The sequence below is a fragment of the Ovis canadensis genome, chromosome 1 (genome assembly GCF_042477335.2).
Source record: "Ovis canadensis isolate MfBH-ARS-UI-01 breed Bighorn chromosome 1, ARS-UI_OviCan_v2, whole genome shotgun sequence".
NCBI lineage: Eukaryota > Metazoa > Chordata > Mammalia > Artiodactyla > Bovidae > Ovis > Ovis canadensis.
Window position 1 is genome coordinate 248,703,185 of NC_091245.1, and position 25,101 is coordinate 248,728,285.

At 41.2% G+C, this 25,101-nt stretch overlaps 1 protein-coding gene across 4 annotated transcripts in view; it reads left to right on the top strand.

Annotated features, from left to right (window-relative positions):
- Positions 1–25,101, top strand: part of SLC9A9 (solute carrier family 9 member A9) — a 651,239-nt gene that overhangs the window by 526,680 nt on the left and 99,458 nt on the right. Inside the window, exons 14-15 of one of the 4 annotated variants that reach the window (XR_011251201.1) lie at positions 3,765–3,952; positions 16,934–17,220. Coding sequence is in view for 3 of the 4 variants with exons in the window: in XM_069563210.1 (XP_069419311.1) it covers positions 3,765–3,902 (138 nt within the window). In the remaining variant the exon portion in view is untranslated. Of the gene's footprint in view, positions 1–3,764; positions 3,953–16,933; positions 17,221–25,101 lie in introns of those variants that run through there. The other 3 variants (XM_069563210.1, XM_069563205.1, XM_069563219.1) reach the window with 3 other exon arrangements.

Sequence of the window (25,101 nt, forward strand, 5' to 3'; positions counted from 1 at the left end):
TTACGTTTCTATACAGATACTTTCTGACATGTCAGTGGTTCAGCCACCTGAGAGCAGCCATGCATTTTATTTATGTTTGGGGGTTTATACAGCTGCTCTGTCTCAACCTTGGGTTGAGACATTTGCTCTAGTTTGCTCTTCACTAACCCCAGGACCCCACGATAAGAATCTTGGCTACTGCTGAGAAGCCACAAGTGTGGTTGGAAACCTCTCTGTGCCACAGTTGCCTCAGTTTCCTCATCTGTAAAGTGGGAATAATAATATATAAGCAGCACTTTGAATAGTGTCTGGTACATGGTATCTGTTCAAGAAGTGTCAGCTGTTATTGTTGTTGTCATTAATGATAATACAGTATTTTCCATATGGTTAGGACCTCAGAAACCAGTCAATCTATTTTCCTCAATTCATTTTACAGACAAGGAGACTGCAACCCAAATAGCTTATCAAGCAATATACATTCTTTTCAACATTTAAAGGCTGAGTGAGAGACCAGCAGAAAGAATATCATCTTTTTTTTTTATTAACTTTTTATTTTGTATTGGATTATGGCCTATTAACAATGTTGTGATAGTTTTAGATGGAGAGTAAAGGATACTGTCATACATATACATGTATCCATCCTCCCGTAAACTTATTTCCCATCCAGGCTGCCACGTAAAATTGAGCAGAATTCCCTGTGCTATACAGTAGGTCCTTATTGGTTATCCATTTTATATATAGCAATGTGTACATGTTGATCCCAAACTTCCTAACTATCCCTTCCCCACTCCTTCCCCCTGGCAACCAAAAATTTGTTCTCTAAGTTTGTGAGTCTGTTTCTGTTAAAACATCATCTTTGAAATCCATGAGTCATGCATTCAAATTCTAGCTCTGTAGCTTGCTCGCTGTGTGACTTTGGACTCATCTCTTCTCTTTGAGTCTCACTAGATCCTCACTTGTAGAATAGGTATAACACAACTTACGCTGATGGATTGTTGCGAAAACTGAAAAATAATGACTGAAAAAGTTAATGACTGGATAATGTGACCAACACACTACCTAGGAATTAATGAGCATTCCATAGCTGAGGGCTATTACTGCAAATGTCATTCAATTGGGCTACTGCAAAGTGGGGGCTAGAAGCCTGGGCCCCTAACTGCCAGCTAAGCTCACCACTGTGCAGCTCACCTTAACTTAGAAACAAACAACCAAATAAAAAAGCGGAAATTTGCTTAACTCCTTTCTATCAGTTTTCTTCAATGACTATCTTGTCATCAGTGGATGTTCAGTTCAGTTCAGTTGCTCAGTCGTGTCCGACTTTTTGTGACCCCATGAATCACAGCACGCCAGGCCTCCCTGTCCATCACCAACTCCCAGAGTTCACTCAGACTCACACCCATTGAGTCAGTGATGCCATCCAGCCATCTCATCCTCTGTCGTCCCCTTCTCCTCCTGCCCACAATCCCTCCCAGCATCAGAGTCTTTTCCAATGAGTCAACTCTTCGCATGAGGTGGCCAAAGTACTGGAGTTTCAGCTTTAGCATCATTCCTTCCAAAGAAATCCCAGGGCTGATCTCTTTCAGAATGAATTGGTTGGATCTCCTTGCAGTCCAAGGGACTCTCAAGAGTCTTCTCCAACACCATGGTTCAAAAGCATCAATTCTTCAGCGTTCAGCCTTCTTCACAGTCCAACTCTCACATCCATACATGACTACTGGAAAAACCATAGCCTTGACTAGACTAGCTATCAAAACTAACTATGCCTCTTGATGGATTAAATTTGTAACTCCTTATTGTTCTTAAAAAAAGAAGAAGAAGAAGAAAGCAAACAAGAACTCCCCAGTGTTGGCCCAGAGCTTTTCTACCTAGTTTAGTTTAGGGAGAACAGTTTTACTCTCCCAGCTGTGCCCCAGCTGCTGACCTGTTTGAGAGATGGTGACTCAGAAACAGCTTGCAAATGTTCCAAGATGATGAAGAAAACACTAAGTATAGCAACAACTTTGCAAATCTGACACCTTTTGCAGGGTAGAAATAGCTAGAGAAAAGTTCAGGGAAGAATGGAAATTGAACTGGACACCCTGGTTTCCTTTTACTGGAAATGTAATGAATAAATTCTAACTCTAGATAACAGGGCATGGCATTCCAGGTGTATCAGAAAACAGATCTATGGAACTCAAACATCCATGGAAAGATCATGGATGTCCCACTGAGGAGCTGGGGATGGGGCATGTGGTTAGGTAAGTTTGAGAAAAGCTTCCCTCTCAAAAGTTTACAATGCTCACTTATAAATGAAAGATTCTAAAAATTTCTGTAAATAGCAGTCCTGCTTAACATGCTCAAACCCACCTTTTCCTGAATGATTAGTACAGAATTTCCATCAACATCACATAGAACAGTGGCATGCTAAGGAATGCTATTTAGGAAACTATTCAATGTTGGAAATCAGAGATCTTCAACCACCAATGAGAAAGCCTGCCAGTTTGGGTTTTCATTTTATTGCTGAGGTTCTGTTTCAACCATTTTAGACAGAGTTTAGATGGCTACCTAGAAAGGGATCACACTTAAGCTTTCTTACATCCCCATTTTGTTTGTGAGGCATGGCACTGAAGCACCTGCTGTGACATGTGTTTTGAAGCAGAATACAGCCTTTTGTGTTCAGTTATTTATCATTAACCATCAGTGGTACTGTCTGGAGAGGGGAATAAAAAGTAAATACATTAAATGAAGCAAATTAACTTAGATTAATCTAAAGGCTGGCTTTGGAGCAGCCAGTGGTTTGTCACTGTCTTCCATGCATCCTGATTTCTTGAGAATGTTCACTTACTAGTGGACTGTGAACTCTTGAAACCATTTGGAGATGGAAACCAAGGGTCCAAACAAAGCAATGAAATCCATTTTAATATATAAATGCTTTTAATGATGGAGATAACTGCAACTGATTGAAGTCCGGAATTTTCTTTTCTTAATATGTGAAATGGGATACAAAGAAAAAGATAAAATGTCACTGAATCTCCTTCATACCACACTGCAATGTTCATTATCATCTACCGGTATAAAGCTCACAAAAAAATTTTCACCTTTTCCCTTTTTCTCACTTTTTTATCCTCTACTGTTACATAATCACCCACCAAATGCTTTCTTTTTGTCCTTCTTAGTTCCTTTTCTTTGTCCCTCCCACTGTGGTCCTTTTGGAAAAAAGATGGGAGGCAAGGGGGCTGGGAGATAAACACATTCAGTTATTATAGGCTTCTTAACAAGAATGTCTATTTCAAAACTTCAGAATTGAAGGGAAAGATATCAAAAAATTAACCAGAGCCTTTGGTAATGATCTATCGAAAAGAAAATGAATGAAAACTAGTTTAACAATGATTAGACTGTTAGCCCTTTAGTCTTGACCTTTTGGTAAATCATAAATAAATACCATCCAAATTTGACAGAAGTAACTGCCAAATTCCCACAACAGCAATCTGACCGAAATATCATTTTTATTGGTGTCAAAAAAGTGGCATTTCTAAGCTGTTTAATAAAACAGGGATTATTAAGAAAAGTAAATGTTGAATTATGCCACAAGAGTCTCATCCATATCGCAAGATCTATGAGCTAATTGCTTGGCAGCTGCTTCACTATTTAGATAAAAATGCCTCTACCTGGAAAGTTGTTTTTTAAGTGGTTCAATTTGATATATAGTTAAAATATACTAAATACATACTATATATTAATGTTGATATGTCAGTATTTTATATTGATCATTTCTCTAATGACTTCTTCTACTGTCCCTTCTCCAGGAAGCAAACAATTTGGGTAAAAGCACGACAAAATCAGAGAGTGCCTGGCTCTTCAGAATGTGGTATGGCTTTGACCACAAGTATCCTTTGATAATGATCATCTTCCAGATCCTTCTATATGGCAGAGATGAACTTTGAGCACTTCATCACTGAGGTATGTGCCTCTGCTCTGCAAGAAACACCAAAAGGTAAAGTGAATTTGTGACCAAATTTAACCAAAAGAATGATTTCAAATAATTAAAACGTATGTCATTTATACTTACGTGTTGCGAAGAGCTAACGTGAAATCTCTCAGAAACAACTGAATTTGGTGTGTGTGTGTGACAATCTACAATTTCCTAACGCCAGATGACAAAATCGTGGAGTCTTGAAAAATGGACCTATTTTACTGTTCATCCCTTTGTAAAAATATCTTATTTCTGGTGTAGTCGGTCAGGATGACAAAGCTCCTTCACCCCTCTGCTAGGAACCCATTTATCTGTTTTTGTTTCATGCTGTAAAAAATGAAAGGGAAGGGGGAGAAGGAAGAAGGAATGGTCCAAGGAGAAGAGTGAGTCCGGTCATCACACTGTGAAATAATACTACTTTGTTTTCCAGGAAACACTGAAGTTTTTTTGTGTGTGTTTTTTTTTTCCTAGTCAAGGGCAGTTTTAAAATTCTAGCAATCAGTGTAAACATAGTGGCTCAGATACACGTTGCCATGTGACTCACAGGGCCAAGAAGTCAGGCCTGGAGGGCTTTGCCATTGTGAGTTGCAGTAAGCGGTCCATCTCTAATCCCAGGCAAAAGCGCCACAGAAGAAAGGGAAGAATTGCGCTGAAAATTGAATGTGTTGGGTCTTTGTAGTTAGTTTTCCACAGTCACAAATCCCTCTCCTTTCAGGGAGAAAATGTCAGTCACTGGGTGATTTTAAAGCAGCTTGGCAGTGATTTAAGCCACAGCAGATCAGTGGGAGAGGAAGAAGAATTAAGAACGGGTAACAGAAAGTCAAAGAATAAGATGAAGAAGAGCTAAAAGCGGAAAGGGAAGAGGAGGCGAGAGAAATACAGGAAATTCACAGCAGAAAGGAAAACGAATTAGAGGAATGACTGTAGAAAAATACAAGAGTGACTCGAATAATCAAAAGTAAATCAAGGTTAAAATTAGAAAGCAATTCTGGGAAAGTAGAGCATTCCAAGAATTATGAAATAGAGATGGGGAAGGTAGAGGCTTTCTGAGATTATGGTTTTGTTTTTCCATATTCCTGTTATCTATGGACAAATACCTTGTCTTGCTCAGTCTTGAGCTTTCACGGACAGTGTAGGCTGCCTCCACCCTAAGAGTGGCCCATCTTGGCCATTAAGTGCCTGCAGGAGGTGCTGGTACCTCATTAACCATTCACGGGCCCCTGGCTTTTAGCAGGTTATGCAGGTTTAGGTTCCAGGTTGTGTTTCTTCTAGAAATATATTTCCCCTGCCATTGCTTAGGTATCAATAACCAAATTTGTAAGAAGTTATAAAAATCTGGCTAAAGAGTACATATCATGGCTGCTTGGTTATGACAAATGTACGGGAAGATAATGGTTTGGGGTTCCTGGACCCGATATCTGACTTGTGTGAACAGAGGCTTCCCCATCCATCCAAGCAACGTGCTGGATACCAGCTCAGTGTCCTACAGCCCGACTCAATCCTGACATTGCCTACCTGGATACAGTGTCAGATCCTCTCAGGCAAGGGCTTGGTCCCACAAGGCTGCTGCCCTCACCTCTTCAGATGCCAGCCACAAGCCCAGGTTGCTACTTATGCTTCCAATCTATCGGCTACATGTTGGAGGTTCCATGACCTCCTCCTTGGATTCGATTAATTTGCTAGAAAACTTCACAGAACTCAGTAAAACATTTTACTTACAGGATCACTGGTTTATTATAAAAGGATATAACAGGAAAAGCCAGATGGAAGAAGTGCACAAGAGAAAGGACATGGAACTCCCACGGACTCTATGGGTACACCACTCTCCCCAAATCTCCACCTGTTCACCAACCGCTAAATTCTTCTCAAATCCATCCTTTTGAGGTTTTATGGAGGCTTCATTGCATAGGCACAATGGATGAATCATTGGCCCTTGGTGACTGAAATCCATTACCAGCCCTTCCCCATTTCCCAGACGTGGGGAAGGCAGGGCTTGAAAGTTCTAACCCTCTAATCACATGATTGGTTCTCCTGGTATCCAGCTCCTGACCTTAGACGAGGTCCAAATGTCACCCATTAACATAACAAAGGATGCCTTTTTGCTATCATCACCTAGGAAATTTAAGGGTTTTAGGAGCTCTGAGACAAAACTAGGAATGAAGACCAAATTGATATTTCTTATCATAAACCACAATATCACAAAATGGCAAATCAGAAATTAGATAAAAGATGGTTCTGTTCAAATTCTGACAGTGTTGTAAGGAATGCTTTACGATGAAGAAAAGAAATAAAATGGAAAAAAATAACTGGGAGACAAGAAAATGAAAGTGGCAACCGTCCTCAAGTTTTATCTCAGAGCAATGACACTAAATTCAGATGATGTCATAGATTTTGTCTCACATTTCACCAGGGGATTGTTTCCATGTGATTATGGACAGACTAGCAAAACTGAAAGCAGGCTTAACACCCTTAGTAATATCTCTTCTCATGGTAATTTGTCCTCCTGTGCATTCATTCTAGAAGTTGCAGGACGACCATCACTGCATAAATATATTTTCTCTTAGAAAACAGAGCTTTTATATCCCAGTTATGCTCTGAATTCATACCCAAAGAGTAGCAAAACCGACCAATTTCCACTCTGTACACTCTTGATTTGTCTGTATTTTTAGAGATAAATTATTCTCTTGGCATTTATGCTCATTCTGTTGTCCCCCCCAGAAGCCCGGTGCTGTACCCCCATGGACCTCATGGGTAGGCTATGCCAGGTTCGATCAGTGTACAGGTGATCTCCCTCTTCTAGGGTCAGGTTGCCTGGCTCAGGCCAAGACAGAAATTGTGAGGCCAAAAGAAATGGACTGTGCAGTTTGCAGCCGCTCAAGTTTCATTTTAGTAAAACTGCATCCTGCAAATGAAACATCATAAAGAATTACTGACAAGAGAAAAAGAAGAATAAATGAGCCTTTGTATGTACCTTTATCAGTCAGCATTCTCCGGAGAAACAGAATCAATAAGGAGTACACACGTATACATACGTGTACCTATACACATACACGTACACATGGATTTACTTCAAGGAATTGGCTTATGAGTTTGTAAGGGTGGCAAGTCCAGAATTTGTAGGGTAGGCTCTTAATCTAGACACTCTCAAGCAGGAGCTAAGATTCAGTAATCTTGAGATTCTTCTTCCGCAGGGAAACCTCATTTTCCTCTTAAGTCCACTCAACCGATCAGATGAGACCCACTTACATTACTGAGGATCATCTCTTTAAAGTGAACTGACTGTAGATGCTAGTCACACCTACAGAATCCCTCCATAGCAACACCTAGATTAGGGTGTTGTTTTTTTTTAATTGGAGTATAATTGCTTCACAATGTTGTATTAGTTTCTGCTGTACAATAACATGAATCAGCTATAAGTATACATATATGCCCTCCGTCTTGAGCCTCCTTCCCACCCCTCTAGGTCATCTTAGGGCACCAAGTTGAGCTCCCTGTATAATATACAGTGGCTTTCCACTAGCCATCTATTTTCCTGCAGTAGTTTTAGAGTTTGATTGAATAACAAGGTAGCCTAGTCAAAAAAAGACATAAATCTTAAGTGTCACAGTACTCAGTCCACATTCAACTATTGTCCAATATTCAGACTCAAGGAAGAAAGATCCTCAGCTCACCATCTGCTGCTGCTGCTCACCATCGGTATCAATAAAAAACAAGTCACTATTGCTCATATAGTTTTGTTTTCTTTTTTTACTTTATCATAGCATAATTAATATATACTATTGTTTTTGTTCAGTCACTGAATCATGTCTGACTCTTTTGCCACCCCCATGGATTGTAGCCTGCCAGGCTCCTCTGTATGTGGAATTTCCCAGACAAGAATTCTGGAGTGAGTTACCATTTCCTTCTCCAGAGGATCTTCCTGACCCAAGGATTGAATCTGTGTCTCCTGTGCAAGAGGTATCTCCTGCCCTGCATGTGGATTCTTTACCTCTGAGCGACCAGGGAAGCCCAGTTAATACACATGTATTCCTACAAAAATTTTCCAAAAGCTACAGAAGAATAAAAATAGTAAAAATTAGCATTCCATAAGGCTGAACAATGGCCAAGCACTGTGTTGAGTACTTTACATTATAATTTCATGTCACCTCCACAGCTCTGTAGGCGAGTGGGAGGGTCTAAGGGTATAATACCACACAAATGGACTACTGATTGGGTCCACCTCTGATGAAACAGCCTGAGCTCTCTCATTCAAGAACGTTGCTGGAAGCCTATGGTGCCAAAATTGATGATTAATTAAGATTTCATTATGATTCCCTGTGGGCAGCAATTCTGAGTCATGCGATGCAAAGCAGAAATTGAGAAGGGGAAGATGTTACTGCACACCAGTGCTTTCCATTGAGAACATTATTTTGTTTAATCCTAATAACCACCCTTTCAGTTTCATTCTCACAAAGCCTCTCTTTGAGGTGAAAGAAACAAAATCTCAAAGGACTTAAATAGCTTTCTTAAGGTTCCATACCTAGTGTCAGTTCCATGGTTCAAGCCCAGATCTATCACAATCTAAAACCCATAAATACCCTTAAATGAACTTTATCATTAACAACTCTGTGTCCTTGATAGCCCTTATTTACATGTAAACCCCATCTCCATACCTTCAGAATTCACTATTAAAGCAGTGACTATTATGACTGCTCACATTGTGTCGTGCAGAGCTCACATCTCATACATTTGTTGAATATATATGGGGTGATGCTTTGAGAAGACTCTTGAGAGTCCCTTGGACAGCAAGAGGATCAAATCAGTCAATCAACCCTGAATATTCATTGGAAGGACTGATGCTGAAGCTTCAGTACTTTGGCCACCTGATGCAAACAGATGGACTCACTAGAAAAGACCCTGATGTTGGGAAAGATTGAAAGCAGGAGGGGAAGAGGGCGACAGAGGATGAGATGGTTGGATGGCATCGCCGATTCAATGGACATGAACTTGGGCAAACTTCAGAAGATGGTGAGAGACAGAGAGGCCTGGCTTGCCATAGTCCACGTGGTCACAAAGAGTCAGACACAACTTGGTGACTGAACCCACACAAGGTTAGGGATCCTGGTAGGTCACCCTAAGAACACTACCACTGAGGAGTCTCCAAGTTTCTGAATCAGGTTCTCAGCTTTTCAGAGGCAGAGAGTTCAATATGCCAAAGACTCCAAGAATGGCTTAGTTTCATAGAAATGGATGCACTCTAGCCAAACTCCAGGAGGGACAAGTAGAAAGCAAACATCAAATTCCCAAATCATCATAGGTATCCTCATGGCGGGGAGGGAAATTCTTTTTTCTTTATTTCTTTACTTTTAAATTTATTTTTGGCTGTGCTGGGTCTTCGATGCTGCACATAGGCTTTCTCTAGTTGCAGTGAGTGGGGGCTTCCCTTCACTGCGGTGTGCGGGTTTCTCATTGTGGTGGCTTCTCTCGTTGTGGTGCACGGGCTCTGGGGCATGCGGGCTTCAACAGTTGTGCTCCCAGGCATTGGAGAAGGCAATGGCAGCCCACTCCAGTGTCCTCGCCTGGAGAATCCCAGGGACGGGGGAGCCTGGTGGGCTGCCATCTATGGGGTCGCACAGAGTCGGACACAACTGAAGCGACTTAGCAGCAGCAGCAGGCTCTAGAGCACAGACTCAGTAGCTGTGGTGCAGCTGCTTAATTGCCCAGTGACATATGGGGTTTTCCCCATAAGTGATCGATCAATACACGGGATCAAACCCATGTCCATTGCATTGTCAGGCAGATCCTCAACCATTGGACCCCCAGGGAAGTCTGGGGAGGGATAGTCCTTCCCAGCCTTCGGAAGGGTCAAGTCACAGTCTGGTCCCTGATGTCCCTCCGGCCCCCTCTCTTCGTCTTGCTCACTGGCTCACTCGACTCCAGCCCCCGTGGCCTTCCTGAGATGCACCAAGCACCTCACTGCTTCAGGGCATTGGCACTGCTCCTCTTCCTGCCCTCTCACTTGGGATACTCTTCTCTCATTCACATGCCTCCCTCCTTCAACTCTTCCATCCAGCTTAGCAGTGAGACCTTCCAGGTTCCATATGTGAAGTAGCTGTCCCAAGAGAAGCGCTCCCTCACCCCTTCCCTGCTTCGTTTTTCACCATTATGCTTATTACCATCTGACACTGTGTGTATTTTTTGTATTTGTTATAATATTCTTCACCAACCAGGATATATGCTTTCTGGGGACAGGGATCTGAGTCTGTACTCAAGGCATAGAATAGTATTTAGCACACAGTGAACACTCAATATATATTCGTTGAATGAATGAATCAAGCAAGCAAGCAACATTTTCTATCCAGGGCACCTTCATTCTACACCCTGATATAACAGAAAAATCCAATTAATTATCTGAAGGTTGCTAAGTGAGTATGAAAGCAGAGCAAGGCAGAGCAGGTTATCCTAGTTGTTTTCACCCAGGCTGCCTTTTAGCACCAAAAAGCACATCCCATGGACACCCACCTCTCCCCTCAGCCTCAGTGTCCCTGGCAGGGACAGCCACCACAGTCCACTTGGATCCCTGTTGCCTCACTGATCTCCTTCCTATGGTTGGTCCATTTTCCCTTAGGTTTAATTAGCACACCTGATCTTGTCTATGCAAGCCTGGCTCTGGCTTAGAAGCCTTTGTCTGTCTGAGTGACTGTATCTTATCTCACCAATTGTGTATTGATTTTATTTGTGTACAGAAGTCAGAACTTCAGAGCTACCTATCATCCTCACTAACAATCTCTTATAATGAGAAGAAATTGATGCCCCCTTACTCAGATTTTAAGACATCAGATAAAACGGCTTGCTTAGATTCACAGTGTTACAGCTGGTGTGGGAGTCGTAGGTTGCCCCGTTCATTGGTGACTAATAATGCAGCTGGACTGTCTGCTTCCTACTGTCTCTCTGTTTTATCATTTATTGTCTCTCTCCTTAAGTATGTGTATATATTTGTTCTACAAATGTGAATGACAGAGGATAAGAATGACCTTTTCCAAAATAAAAAGGGCAGCCTAAAATCATTTTTAGCACTTCCTGAATGCTGGCAACCACCAAAAATAAGGAGTTATCCTGTGGTTGCCAACATTTTACATAGTGTAAAGAAAGCACAAAGATAACAATGGATTGGCAAGTTGACACAGTAACAGAATTACATAAAGTCTCATGGATGAAGACTTCCTTCCCATCACTGGCTTGAAATGAACTGTGCACTGAGATATTACTAACAAAATATAAAACCCATGGCAGATGTGTGGATGCTGTGGCATTTGAGTTTTCCATTAAAAAGTCTGGCAAGAAAAGTGGCAGATGCCAGACCCCCTCCTGGACAAAAGAGTGACATTGCCTTCTAGGGAAAGTCTAATGTGAACATCAGGATAATCCAAAAGGATGCTTGGAACCAGGTATTGGAATGGCATTGTAGTCTTAAAAGAAAAAAAGAAGGAAAAAGAACACGTTTCCTCTTAAAACTTGACAGAATTCATTATATCCCACACAGACATGCTTATTTTAAATCATAGGTATGAATATTGTGAGCAGCAATTTCCATTTTAAATGATGATCACTGCATTGCAGTTTTTTCTACTCTGACTAGCTGAGCATCTATGAATTATTTATTGGATTGGTACTGTGGCCTTGTGAATGACTTGAGTTTACTTCGCAAAAAACTCTCAGAGGAACAAGGAATATTAGCTCTGTGATTCCCGTTTTATAAATGAGGCAACTGAGCCCAAACGAGGGAAAAGACACCTCCAAGGTCAGTGAAGGACTTGGAGGCAGCATTCATAATCAACAAAGAGTGGGCTGTGTCCACCCGAAGAATCCACGGGTCCCTGTTCCAGGAGTCCCTTCACTGAGCGTTAATATACATGTGATGCTATGTTGTAAGTATGCCTGGCCTACAGTTGGTAATTTGACATGATAGCTTCTTGAGTAGCTCATCAAAAACTTGACCAGTCTGTAAGTAGGATGTGTTTTACTTTAAGCAGAAATCCAGAGGGATAGCAGAGGATATAAGTAAGATGCTTTTTGTTGAACTTATTGAGTGCCTACTATGTGCCAGACAACATATTAGGTAGGTATGAGGCCAATAGCAAACGAGGTAGGCAAGGTTGACTCTCATGAGGTCTTGCTTATTTGACTCATTAAAATCCATCATAACTCCAGAGCTCCTTGAAATGCCAGGTGATCTTTAGTGTGGGAAAGAGAGACATTGGCACCAGCAGAGTTTAATGGGGGGAATTTTTTAGGGAGCCATAAATTAAAATAATTTGTCACCCTTACTTGCAAAATGTAACCAGATACCTCCATAAGTGGTTTCAGAAAGCCCCAAAACTTCAAACGATTTGAAACAAATGTAAGCAGTCAGCTTTCTGAAGACTCCCTCTAAATACATCCCTGATGGTATCCCATGTGAGGATGTACACAGCATTATAACTGCTTCCCTCCCAGGATGCTGGCTGCAGGAAAGAGCTGAGCTTCAGCAGTGGTGCAGCCAGCCCTCTCACCCAGGTGGTTAATCCACTGGGTATGCAGCTTGGTTTTTGGTCATCCTTGTCCTCACAAATGCTAATGTAGAAAGATCTTGTAGATAACCTTTGATTTAGCACTTAAGTATAATGAAATTAAAATTCACTAAAAGAAAACACTAGCTTCCTGGATCCTTGTGTTCCTTGACTGCTTGGTGAGAACCAAAGTAGGGGGATGTTATCAGTACCTGCCAATAGCTGTCTTTGTTCAGGTCATAACTTCGCTCTTCCATAATTTCTTCTTCCATATCATGGGAATAATAAACACTATCCTCTGTTTTGATTAAGTCCATTGGAAAAGTTGGCTAGTTATTTACTCAGCTTTGTACTGATGGCAGTTTGTTCAACCATCTCTCAGAGCCAAAACATGATTAAAACAGTTAAATAGTGCAATTTTCTTCAGACCCTGTGGCCTAAATACATTGAAGTATTCCATAACTGGACTGAAACTTTTCTGGAGTCTTGACAAGTGACTACAAGTATGACATTGTGAATTGTTGCCTGAACATGTTGCATAATCTACTGTGATTGTGGAAAGTTTTGGATCCCAAGATGATAGATAATTGAGTTTTTTTACAATAATCTCAGGATTCTGTAAGAGTTTTGGCATCGTTGATTTGTTTTGCTTTATCCCCTGTAAAAGTTTTAATAATAATTCTGTTAAATGAGAATGCTTTCTCATTTCATCTTCACTGTAAGCAAAATGAAAATCTGAATTTATGCAAATAGGAAATCAGGTGACTCCTCCTCTTCTAAAATAGATTCATAAAAAAATTTTTTTAATCCATTTTTTAAAAAAACTTTTTTTTTTTCAAAACAACTAGTTTTATTGGTTTCTGTGACGCTTAAGATGGATCTGTCTCATTGTGGCTTCTTCTTTGCCTTTGGATGTGGGGTATCTTTTTTTTTACGGTTCCAGCATCCTCTGTCAATGGTTGTTCAACAGCTAGTTGCAATTTTGGTGCTCTGTCAGGAAGAGATGACCACAGGTACTTCTACTCTGCCGTCTTGAACCAGAGGTCCATTTTTTTAAAAATCTTTTGAGCACTTTCTCATTGAAAAGCACAACGTTAGGCTTTCCTCTCTTCTGTTTATTCATGTATTCATTACATATTTATCAAGAGGCTACTGTAAGTCATGTACTATATTCAGCATGAGGAATACAGCTGTTGACAAGTTCTCACAGAGCTCACATTCCAATCTGGTTCTGTTTTTAAGTTTCTGATTTACAGATGTCTTTCCAGAAAATGATAACGGTGTAAAGAAAGATAAACATCAACATTCTACTCTTGGTTTTTATCAAATAGAGGAAGGTCTGGCTCAGGGTCAAGGTTTGTGGATTTATTGTAGCTTACTCACTCATGGGGTCGCAAAGAGTCGGACATGACTGAACGACTGAACTGAACTGAACTGAATTCACTTACTAGTTGTGTCCTTTTAGGAATGTTATTTACCCTCTCTGGGCCTCAGTCTCTCAGCTGAGAGACAAGAATAATACAAGTCCTTACCTTATAAGTTTGTTTTGAGGATTAAATGAGTTAACCCAAAGCACTCAGCAAAGTACGCAATAATGTGAGCTTTAGTATTGTCATCACTACCTGTTGATGTCTGTTTCTCTTCAAAGAAGGCATCATGTAATGTAATTAGTATTCATTGTCATTTGTTATTTCTGGGTGACTAAAATATCCATGATCATGTAGGCCTGTAATAATTTTTAGTTGCAATAGCCACATTTTAAAACAGTAAGAAAGTCTCAGTATCCATAAACAAAAGGTTCCACTCGGGTTGTAAATCAAATGCAACTCTTCTGACTCAATTTGAGTCAATGGACATAGCTGGGTGTTCGACACCTCCTTGTGTTCCCTATGATGCACATGTGATTGTTTCATTTACGATTTTTCTAAGTTATAGTACTTCATCCCATAGTTATTTTTCTGGAAATGACACCATAGAGAGCAATTTTGACTTGACAGAGAAGTACAGCAATTTTTCTGCCCACAATGGAAGCTGTACAAGCCTTCAATGATAATTATTCCTCTTGTACCTTCTTGTGATAAAGGAAATCTTTTAATGGCACCTGGTAGGTGAAGCCATCATGTTTTGTCATTAGCATTGCAATGTTACATTTGAAGATTTCTAGGTCAGTACATACTGAATCATTTTATTAGAAATAAAGAAGAAGGAAAAAATGTTAAGGTTGACAAAAAATATATATAATCTTAATGTGGTCAGTTTTGAACTTAGTTTCAGGATTTCATCCCCATAGGGGAAAAAAGAGTATTTTGTTTAAATTGTCTTTCGTTGCTACTTGGTCACTCCTTCTCAGTCACAGGAACGAAGCCATTTACAGGCTGACGACAAATCCACGTGTTGTCTGAGACATGTTAGCAGCATGAGCCTTGGTTGCTATGGTTCATATATTCTCACCGGACAGGGAGACAGAGGCCAAGTCTGTTTTGCGGGTGGCAGGTACTCAGCCCTGATCTGCATATGAAGCGGCTATAGACACAGCACAAGGCATGCGGGCAGACACGGGCCTGCTCTGATGAGAGTTCACTCCACAAGGCGGATGGTGATGACGTATCCTCAGCATAGGTCACGCCAACTCATAAGTAAGAGCGGGTAAAGAGGTGTGTGTGCTGGTCGTGAATGGGGGAAGTAACTGTAGGAGAAATCACTGCTGTTCTTCTAGTCCTGTGGGAAAGAGTCCGGGGAGGAACTGGGATTTCCTGACATGAAATTAAACAATGGGAAGGGAAGAAGAGTATTCTCCGCAGAGGGAATACCGTGGAGGGGGTCTTATGACAAGTGTGGCATCAACAGCTCGTAGAAGCCTGAGTAAAGCTGCCTGAAAGACAGAGTTGGGAGATGAAATAGGACGTAGTCTCCAGAGAACTGTAGGGTCAGCCCATGGAGCCAAGGAGGAAACTCTTATTCCCTACACCTAGTGCAATCAAAATTCTCTCTCACTGGGACCTCCCTGGTAGTCCAGTGGTTAAGACTTCACCTGCCAGTGCAGGGGGTGTTGGTTCAATCCCTGGTTAGGAAACTAAGATGGCACATGGCTTGCCGCCAAACATACAAAAAATAACTCCATAAAACAGACGTGATGTTGTAACAAATTCAATAAAGACTTTCAAAAATGGTTCACATTTTTAAAAAATCTTTAAACAATTCCCTCTCATTGGTATTAATTTTTTTCCTTTGGTAATTCAGATGGCTAGCATTAGGGTAATGTGTCACAGGCTAAAGAACCTTGAGAGTTCCTTTTCTGGCACAAATCTGATTCATCTGCTGACAGTCATTTATCAGGTACCTACACATTTAATGCTTCCAGAATTAACTTGAATTTTACTATTTCCCCTGGAAAAAATAAATATGTTGTTTAAATTACCTTTAATCATTTTAACTAAATTTTGTTCTAATACTTCTTTTCGAGAAGAGAAAAATATATATAAGTATGCTTTCTAGCTTCTTCTGAAGCCACAGAGATAAATAAGAAATGACGGTTGCCCTCAAAATGTGATAACGAGGTAGAGACAGCAGCCACCACTCTAAGAACTGTATTAAAGTTATGAGCAAAAAGTGTTATGGAAACCAGAGGTGTGTGTAACCAGTTCACCAGTTTTGGAGAATCAGAGAATCTACATGGAAGTCACTTTGAAACCAGAGGGAGGAAAAAGTGGCGGGGGGGGTAAGAATCTGTAAGGAGCTGGACTGAGGATGTGAAGGGCATTCTGACAATAAAACAGCTCAGGCAGGGGCACAAACAGGGTGTGAGATGTTTGGAAAATGTTAAGAGTTTCAGTGAAGCTAGATCAGTGGGGAGTGAAACTAGAGAGTTCTCATGTGGACAGATTGGGCTGGACCACACGTGTCATAGTCAAGAAGATGGATTTTATCTAATCGACAGTGGGAGACCAAGGCCTTGCTTTAAGCACAGAGTCACACAGTCCGTTTTGCTATAATGAGAACTCACAGCTGTGTGGAGGGGTGACAGGGAAAACAATAAACTTAGGACAATTCTGGACAGTTGCTCTCAAGAACACCCACCTGTTTTCTGTGTGGATGAAAATGAGGACAAGAATGTTCTTATTCTCCTTTGAAAAACATTTGGGAACCCTTGATATTTGTTTCAGGGACTTCCCTGCCGGTCCAGTGGTTAAGATTCCGCCCTTGCAATGCAGGGGGCGCTGGTATGATCTGGTTGGGGAACTAAGAGCTCACATTCCTAGCCAGTGTGGCCAGAAAAACAAATAAATTATCACTACAGCCCTATAAAATAGGTCATTTAAATATATATGTGTGTGTGTTTCAAAACCAGGATTCTGTAACAATCTAGAGGGCTGGGAAAGGTTGGGAGTTGGGAAGGAGGTTCAAGTGGGAGGAAACATATATAGGTGGATGCATGCTAAGTTACTCAGTCTTGTCCAACTCTTTGGGACCCCAGGGACTGTAGCCCTCCAGGCTCTGCTGTGCATGGGACAAGAATACTCCAGGCAAGAATACTGGAGCCGGTTGCCATAGATCTTCCCAACCCAGAGATGGAAACTGCATCCTTGCGTCTCCTGCATTGGCAGGTGGGTTCTTTACCGCTAATGCCACCTGGGAAGCCTCAACATAAGTACACCTATGGCTAATTCATGTTGATGTATGGCAGAAATTTAACCAATATTGTAAAGCAATTATCCTTCAATTAAAAATAAATTTAAATATATTTATGTTTCCAAACACAAATGTGTTAAAATAGAAAGGTGTCATTTCATTAAGAGATTGATTTTTTTTTTTTTTTTTAGCTTCCATTAAGGAAAATGATCTGGTGGTGAAATTTTTAGGGTGTACCAGGAGGTTTTCTGGTTCAAAAGCCAACTAATTCAGCTTAGCTTCTGGTCTTACAATTACCTTCCCATGGTCAGAATTGGGAGCACCTCTGACAGAAAATGTCAGATTAAAAACCACTTTCAAACAAAAGGCTGTTTTCTGTTCCCAAACTGATAAACTAGAATGCCACCAGCCCTCAGGCCACACTCAGCCCTGGGGTCAGCCACTTACCAGTGGTAACTGACGCTTTCGAATGTAGGGGAAGAAGCACAAGAGAGCTAACCTTTTTCCAGAGGAAACAGACACATCCTCAAAGCATTGCCTTTGACATTCTTTAAAGCCATTTCCTTGGAATTCCTTGAAGTCCACCAGTGTGCTGAGTTTCGCTGACCTGCTGCCTGTAAACATAGCCAGAGCTGCTTTCCAACTTACAAATACAGTGTTTAATAGCTGGAACAGGAAAGACCACACGTAACTGCTGTGTCCCTTCCTCACTACCCTTTCCTGAAGCCACAAACACCTCTTCACACATCCCTCAGCACCAGCAGAACTTGGTTGCAGGTGCCAAGCTCTTTGCTTTTCCTTCCCCTGCTTCATGTAGACAAAGGTCATACTTGCAGCTCCCAAGAGAAGGCCCGGCTGCCTGCATGCCCTATGAGAGGAGGGGACCCCTCTCAGGAGCAGGGACCCCACATCTTAAACAGCATAAGCCCAGAAGCCTAGTCTTTAGTTTAACCGATTCTTTTTCCTTTATTATTATTATTTTTTTTAATTTTTACTCTCAATCTCAAGTCCTCGGGCCTTCTCTGAACTGCAGTGTTCAGAAGATGAACATTATGGTAATTGGTAATTGCACAAGCACTTTGCAAACATCAAGTGCTTCATAAAGTTGAAATGATACCAAATCCAGTGACAGTTTTATAGGCCTGAAGGCCCTCAGACTCACTATGCAGATATAAACAAAGAACTTTATTACATTTTTATTATTTTTAAATTCTAGCTGATTTCCTGCTCTATTCGGGATTATTATGAGCACACAAGTCTCTTCTCAGTCCGCAGATGGGCCTTACTGAGAAATCTTTCTCCCCAGATCCCTGGCGCTCACAGTCCCATTCTTCTGAAGATGATCCACTGTGAAATGGATGCATCCCATTCCTCTTATCAATTAGCCTGTTAAGAATGCCTGTCCTTGCATAATCTCACGTGCAAGCAAAAGCCACAAAAGTCAAACTCAAAAGCAGAGAGTAGGGTGGCGGCTACCAGGGGAAATGAAGAGATGTGGGTCACAGGGGTCTCAGTCATGCAGGATGAGTAAGTTCTACGCATCTAATGTACAGTATGGTGATCACAGTTTGTAATTCTGTACTGTGTACTTGAAATGTGCTGAAAGTGTACATCTTAAGTGTTCTCATCACCAAAAAAGGTCACTATGTGGGGTGATGAATTTGCTAATCAGCTTGTGATAATCCTTTCACAGTGTATTATTGTTGTTATTCAGTCGCTCAGTCGTGTCTGATTCTTTGTGACTCCTTGGACTGCAATATGCCAGGCTTCCCTGTCCTTCACCATCTCCCAGAGTTTGCTCAAACTCATGTCCATTGAATCAGTGATGCCATCCAACCATCTCATCCTCTTTCACCCCCTTCTCCTCCTGCCTTCGATCTTTCCCAGCAGCGGGGTCTTTTCTAATTAGTCGGCTCTTCGCATCAGATGGCCAAAGTATTGGAGCTTCAGCATCAGTCCTTCCAGTGAATATTCAGAGTTGATTTCCTTTAGGATTGACTGGTTTGATCTACTTGAAGTCCAAGGGACTCTCAAAAGTCTTCTCCAGTACCACAGATCAAAAGTATCAATTCTTCACAATGTATATGTATATCAAAATATCACTATGTACACCTTAAAATATATAGTATCTTTATTTGTCAACTATTCCTGAATAAAAGCGGGGGGAAAAAATCTCTGTTCTTGACCTCCCAGCAAGTAAAGCTGGTGCTCTCCAGCTGAGGCCTTCCTTCCTGGTCTTGCCTTTGTATGAGGCATTTGTGTTCCTGCAAATGCAGGAACTTCATTTTAAATATAGGAACTGCAGCTTAAACCCACAATGAACACAGTTCTCTTGCTAGTTCAGTCTTTTCATAAATCTTTGAAAATTTGAAGATCTGGCTTGTAGGCTTGCCTCTCAGCTGTAGAACCTCAGGCTCTAGGCCTGTTCAGAGCCAACGTTTTCTGATCTACAAAATGAGTATAATCATATCTGCCCCACTTAGTACCTACGATTTTCAAATGGAATAAGGTAAGTGAAACCACTTTGAAAACTCAGAAATATCAAACAAACACAAGATGTCCTTATTAAGTTTTTCTGCACGAAGCAAAGGTCACACATAAAGATAAGAGTGGGTGCCTGGAACAGACTGAAGACAGCAGCTTGGCCCATGTACGGCTGGCCGTGAGAGAGGAAGGGATTCAAAGGCTTTTCTTGGGGAAATCTGTGGAGATTTTGAGTATCACATCAGGTGAAAATGTCTGGATTTGATTCAGCAGCTAATGGAGAATCGGATGATCTGTAGACAGGAGTGACAGAGTCTTGTTTTAGAAAGACTGATCTAACAGCTTTGATTAGGGGAAAGAAACAAGGCCCTAAATGGAACTAGTTGCAATGGGACTAGAAAAAAAAGAGGTTGATGCTAGAAAACCCTGGCCCCCAATCCATAGAATTTGATGCTATGTTACTGAGGGCATCAGTGCTGCAGAGAGGAAGGGCCAGGGAGATGCAGTTTTTAGGAGGTGAGGGACTGTAGGTAGCTGCTGCTGCTGCTGCTAAGTCGCTTCAGTCATGTCCGACTCTGTGCGACCCCATAGATGGCAGCCCACTAGGCTCCGCCGTCCCTGGGATTCTCCAGGCAAGAACACTGGAGTGGGTTGCCATTTCCTTCTCCACGCATGAAAGTGAAAAGTGAAAGTGAAGTCACTGAATCGTGTCCAATTCTCAGCGACCCCATGGACTGCACCACACCAGGCTCCTCCGTCCATGGGATTTTCCAGGCCAGAGTACTGGAGCGGGGTGCCATTGCCTTCTCCTGCAGGTAGCTGAGGGGGGGGAGGGGTTCCAACCCTCTGCTTCTGCCTGTTACAGAAATGAGAGGCAAGAAGACTACAGGAATTCCCCGACATACAAACGAGTTCCATTCCAAGAGTGTGTGCCTAAGTCCAATTCATTCGAGTTAGCCTACATACTCAACCAACAGAATAGACTATATAGTACTGTACTATAATAGGTTTATAATACTTTTCACACAAATAATACATAAAAACAAACATAAACAATAAAGAAAAACTATTAATCTTACAGTACCTTCAAAAGTACACTAGTACAGTACAATAGGGGGCTTCCCATGTGGTTCAGTGGTAAAGAAACCACCAGCCATCGAAAGAGGTGCAAAAGGTGCAGGTTCAATCCCTGGATCGGGAAGATGCTCTGGAGAAGGGAACCCACTCCCGTGTTCCAGCCTGGGAAATCCCATGGACAGAGGAGCCTGGGGAACTACAGTCCATGAGGTCGCAAAAGAGTTGGACACAGCCTAGCGATTAAACAACAGCACAACAGCTGGCCTACAGGGGCAGGCACACACTTTCCCTTTGCATCTTTGAAAGTTCGAAACAAAGTTTCATAGATAAGGAACTTACTGGATCCTCTTGGGGAAGGGATGAGAGGTTGGTCCCAGCTCCCCTAGGTAGAAATCTATTTATAAGAACTTACACCATGTTCTTGTTGAACCTGTTCTTTGGGACAAATGAGCCACTGGGCCAGTCTTGCCTGGCATATAGTTCTCTTGACCTCTGAGTAAACTTGGTTTGTTCCCCTGAGCTGCTCTCTTACAAGGAGACGCTCTACAATTAAAATTCTACTCAAAAAGAGGCAGAACACTTATTTTTAGTATTTTATGAAAATTCAGTCTTATCAATTTGTCTTCTATTTGCAGACTTTGCTTAAATTAAACCTCAGGTTAACTTATGTTATGAATACAGCCCTGATACCATATCCTACCACGTCAAGTTCAAACTCATTAGCCTGAAGCAGCATGGGGGTGAGTCTAATAGCTAGGTTTGGTTATCTGTTACTTACTAGCTGTGTGACACTGCAGAATTTACTCAAACTCTCTGAACCTTAATTCCCTAATCTGTAAAATGATGAAGATGATCACGATAATAATACCTATCCCTCAGGATTGTTGTAAGTTTCGCAATGGTAAACATATCTAGCATAGAGCTTAGAAAAAAATAGACCCTCAATAAAAGACTGCTATTGTTACCCTTATTCAGGGATATGAATTGATGTGTTCCACCCTCCTTCCTAACCACACACTACAGGTTTCCCTAATTCCATGGGCTGAGGCTTAGCCAGCCCAAGGAGAGGGGTTTCCAGTACTGACCTGGCAGCACCTATTTCTGCAGGAGCAAAAAGGCACTTTTTACTGCTCCTGTCTGTTAAGCCCACCCACGGGCTCTTTGGACAAAATAACTTTGTTCCAGCTCAACAGTGGTTCAAAAATGCCACGTGTCCCTCACTGAGAGTACGTGCACAGAGGTAGGACCACTCCATGTGTATGTACCACTTCAGTCACCCTGTATCCAGGGGTTGGGGAAAGACAGGGTTCCCATGGCTGCAGTCAGCTGAGCACTGGTGCAGCTGACCTTGTCCTGCCCCATGATCAGAAGAATCCTTGGGGAATCCCATCTGGCTGTGAAAATAAAATGCTTATGTTTCTATCATAAAATATGATTGCAAGCATTACATGCAAGCAATTAAGTGAATAGAGTATTCCTTGTGAGAAAGTCAAGTATTCACCAGCTAAACCAGAAATCATATTCAAGGAGTATGCAGCTGGGCCCCAGAGATCACAAAGCAGCAAGATTATGAGTCACGTGTCCTGGTTTGGGGTCCTGACTTTGCGGGCTATGTGAGCTTGAGGCAACCCCTTCCAGCCCCAAGTCTCCTCATCTGTGAGCACCTGGAATGCCCCTTTCTGTTCTTTATTTTATTTGGTGTTTTTTTTGTTTGGCTGTGCCATGAGGCATGTGAAAGCATGCCTACCATGAGTTCTCTGATCCAGGATGACCTGGGCTCCCTGCAGTGGAAGCATGGAATCCTAACCCTGGATGCAGGAAAGTCCTCTGTCCTGTTCTCTAACCAGGAAGAACACTCCCCCAACACAGAGCACTGTTCCTGCAATTTCAGAAATCCAAGGCTTTGACAGCCCGTGATACCCACACAATATCCCCCACATATTTTTTAATAGGCTTGGAAACTAGAATTCATTTTTCAGTCTTGCATGTCTATTTATGCTTCCAACCAACACCACATTGCCCAACAAAAGTGCTCAAAACAAATTCTTCTGTAAGAAATGGGTCCCCCCAAAAGTCACTTTTATGAAAAGGAGTGTATATTCTCCCATGGTTGTGTGTAAAGAAAGGAAAGACACCTCTGGCTCCCTGTTGTACGTTTGGAATCTACTCTCCATGAATAGGGTGCACTTGTCATATTTTTGTCCTTGCAAACTTAACAAGATGTAATATCCCCTTTGGATGGCATGTAGTAAATAAAGGTGTTTTCTTACACTCCCAGGAAGTAAATAATTGACATGGTAACTTCCTATGATTCAACCCAAGAAACATACATGAAAATGAAGGAAAGAAATGGAATAAAGTCCAATAAGCTGTTGTCAATAGCTGCTTACCTTTCCATCAGCTTTCAGGAAGAACTGATTTCACCCTATTTGTGATAGAAACAAAGAAACAAATCTTATATCACTTCTGACAAGCCATGAACTTCATCTTTTTTATGATGCTCCTTAAATTGTCACCTTTCAAATATTTTTTTCTAACTGGATCTTCATCAACTTGATTCTGAAATAGTTTTTTCAAGAGAGAGTTAGAAATAGCTTCTCTGCTAAGGCTGGTTGTGGATGAGAGAGGGCAAGTGACCACAGGGGTGGCTTTTCTGTTCTAGCACAGAGCAGGAGACATTCTTCCCTTCTTACAGAAAGAGAAACTGAGGTTCACCAGAGGTGGAACTAAGACCCATGACATGGGACAGCCCCACCCAGGGGCCCTTTCCTTATCTAGTGTTTCATCTCTGTGGACTTCCACTGTTTGATTTCTGATTTAGCCGAAAACGTTTATGTTTTCTTATAACAAATTCTTTTTGGAGGAATTTTGAATTTGACTTTTATTCTTTCACTTATCTGTTTCCTTGAGTGATTTTCTTGATTTCCTCTTTTGTCTGGCTCATCAATCCATTTGTTAACGCAAACAAACAAAACTATTTCTGCTCTTTTCCCAAGCTACCATCTGATTAAACCATACATAAAGCTGCTTCTCTATTAAAGCCCTCAATGATTAGTTGCCATGTTTGTGAACATTCTTGAACCAGTACTTGGCCAAATTCAAACATGAAATATATCTTGGATGTTCCTCGCTGAGAAAAATGCTATCCATTATCTCACAGGCTCACAGATGGGCACATTCTGAGAGTCTAGCAATTGCTTCAGTATACCCCCTGCCAGATTCAAGTTCACGTCCTTGAATTGTTAGATGCTTTTTGTTTATTTGAGGTTTAGCTGGTGAGAAGAAATTACATTTCCTTTCATTTGCTATTCCAAAATAACTAGGCATTTTCCTTTCTGGAAAAAAGGCAAGTTAGATTTGCCCTTGGCCATGATATTACTTATTATTTGGTGAAGGAAATTGACAACAGTCATCTGAAAAGTTTTGTGGAGATTGTATGTAATGGCCTTTCTCATGATTTTTCTCTAGTTTTCTAATAGCTAGTGTTTTTCCTTTTCATTTTATCCAAAGGTTTTAATAAAAACAATGTAATACAAAAAGGCCACAGAGTACTGGGAAAGAAATGAGACTTTAACATGATCATTTAAGTTTTTTACAACATCAAGTATCAGTTTTCTTTCTCAATTAGCTCAGCATTCATTTTGCTGAGAATAATGAAAAAACTAAATGAGGTTCCCCTTTGAGTAAAGCTATGCTTTTCATTCTCTCCATTTTTCTCCTCGTTTGGTCTCCAGTTCTTTGTATACATCCTTTACTCCTGGGCTTCCCTGGTGGCTCAGATGGTAAAGAATCTGCCTGCAATGCAGCCTGCAATGCAAGAGACTTGGGTTCAATTCCTGGGTCAGGAAGATCCCCTGGAAAAGGAAATGCAACCCACTCCATTATTCTTGCCTGGGAAATCGCATGGACAGTGTAGCCTGGCAGGCTATAGTCCATGGGGGTCACAAAAGAATCAAACAGGACTGATCGACTAACACTTTCACTTTACCCTTAGCAAGATAAAAAGATGAGAACATTTTCCACACACATTTATTATGCTGAGAGAGTTTTAACTGGAATATAAGGAGAAATCTACATTCAAATAAGGATTTATACAAGTCTGAACTGGTCTTTGAAATCTGTTTAGTCTATGCTTGGACCTTCCTACAAATTTGATGGGAGAGGGAATAGCTAAAATTGGACTTAGTTCTCTTTTGCCCTTTAGTTTAATTAAAAAGAAATTTTTTTATTCAGATATTTATAACATTAAATAAGACATTATTTTTCCTCCTTCTGAAGACAAGCTATATTAAGAGTAGTATATGCATAGATGAGACCTTTCTTTGAGGTGATGGAGATTCCAGTTCACTAAGGTCTATCCTTTCCCCAGTTTTCTACTTACCTAGATTGGAATCCATGCCCCATCATTTCAATAACACCCTTACAAACCCTCTATATTCCTCTACATCTGTT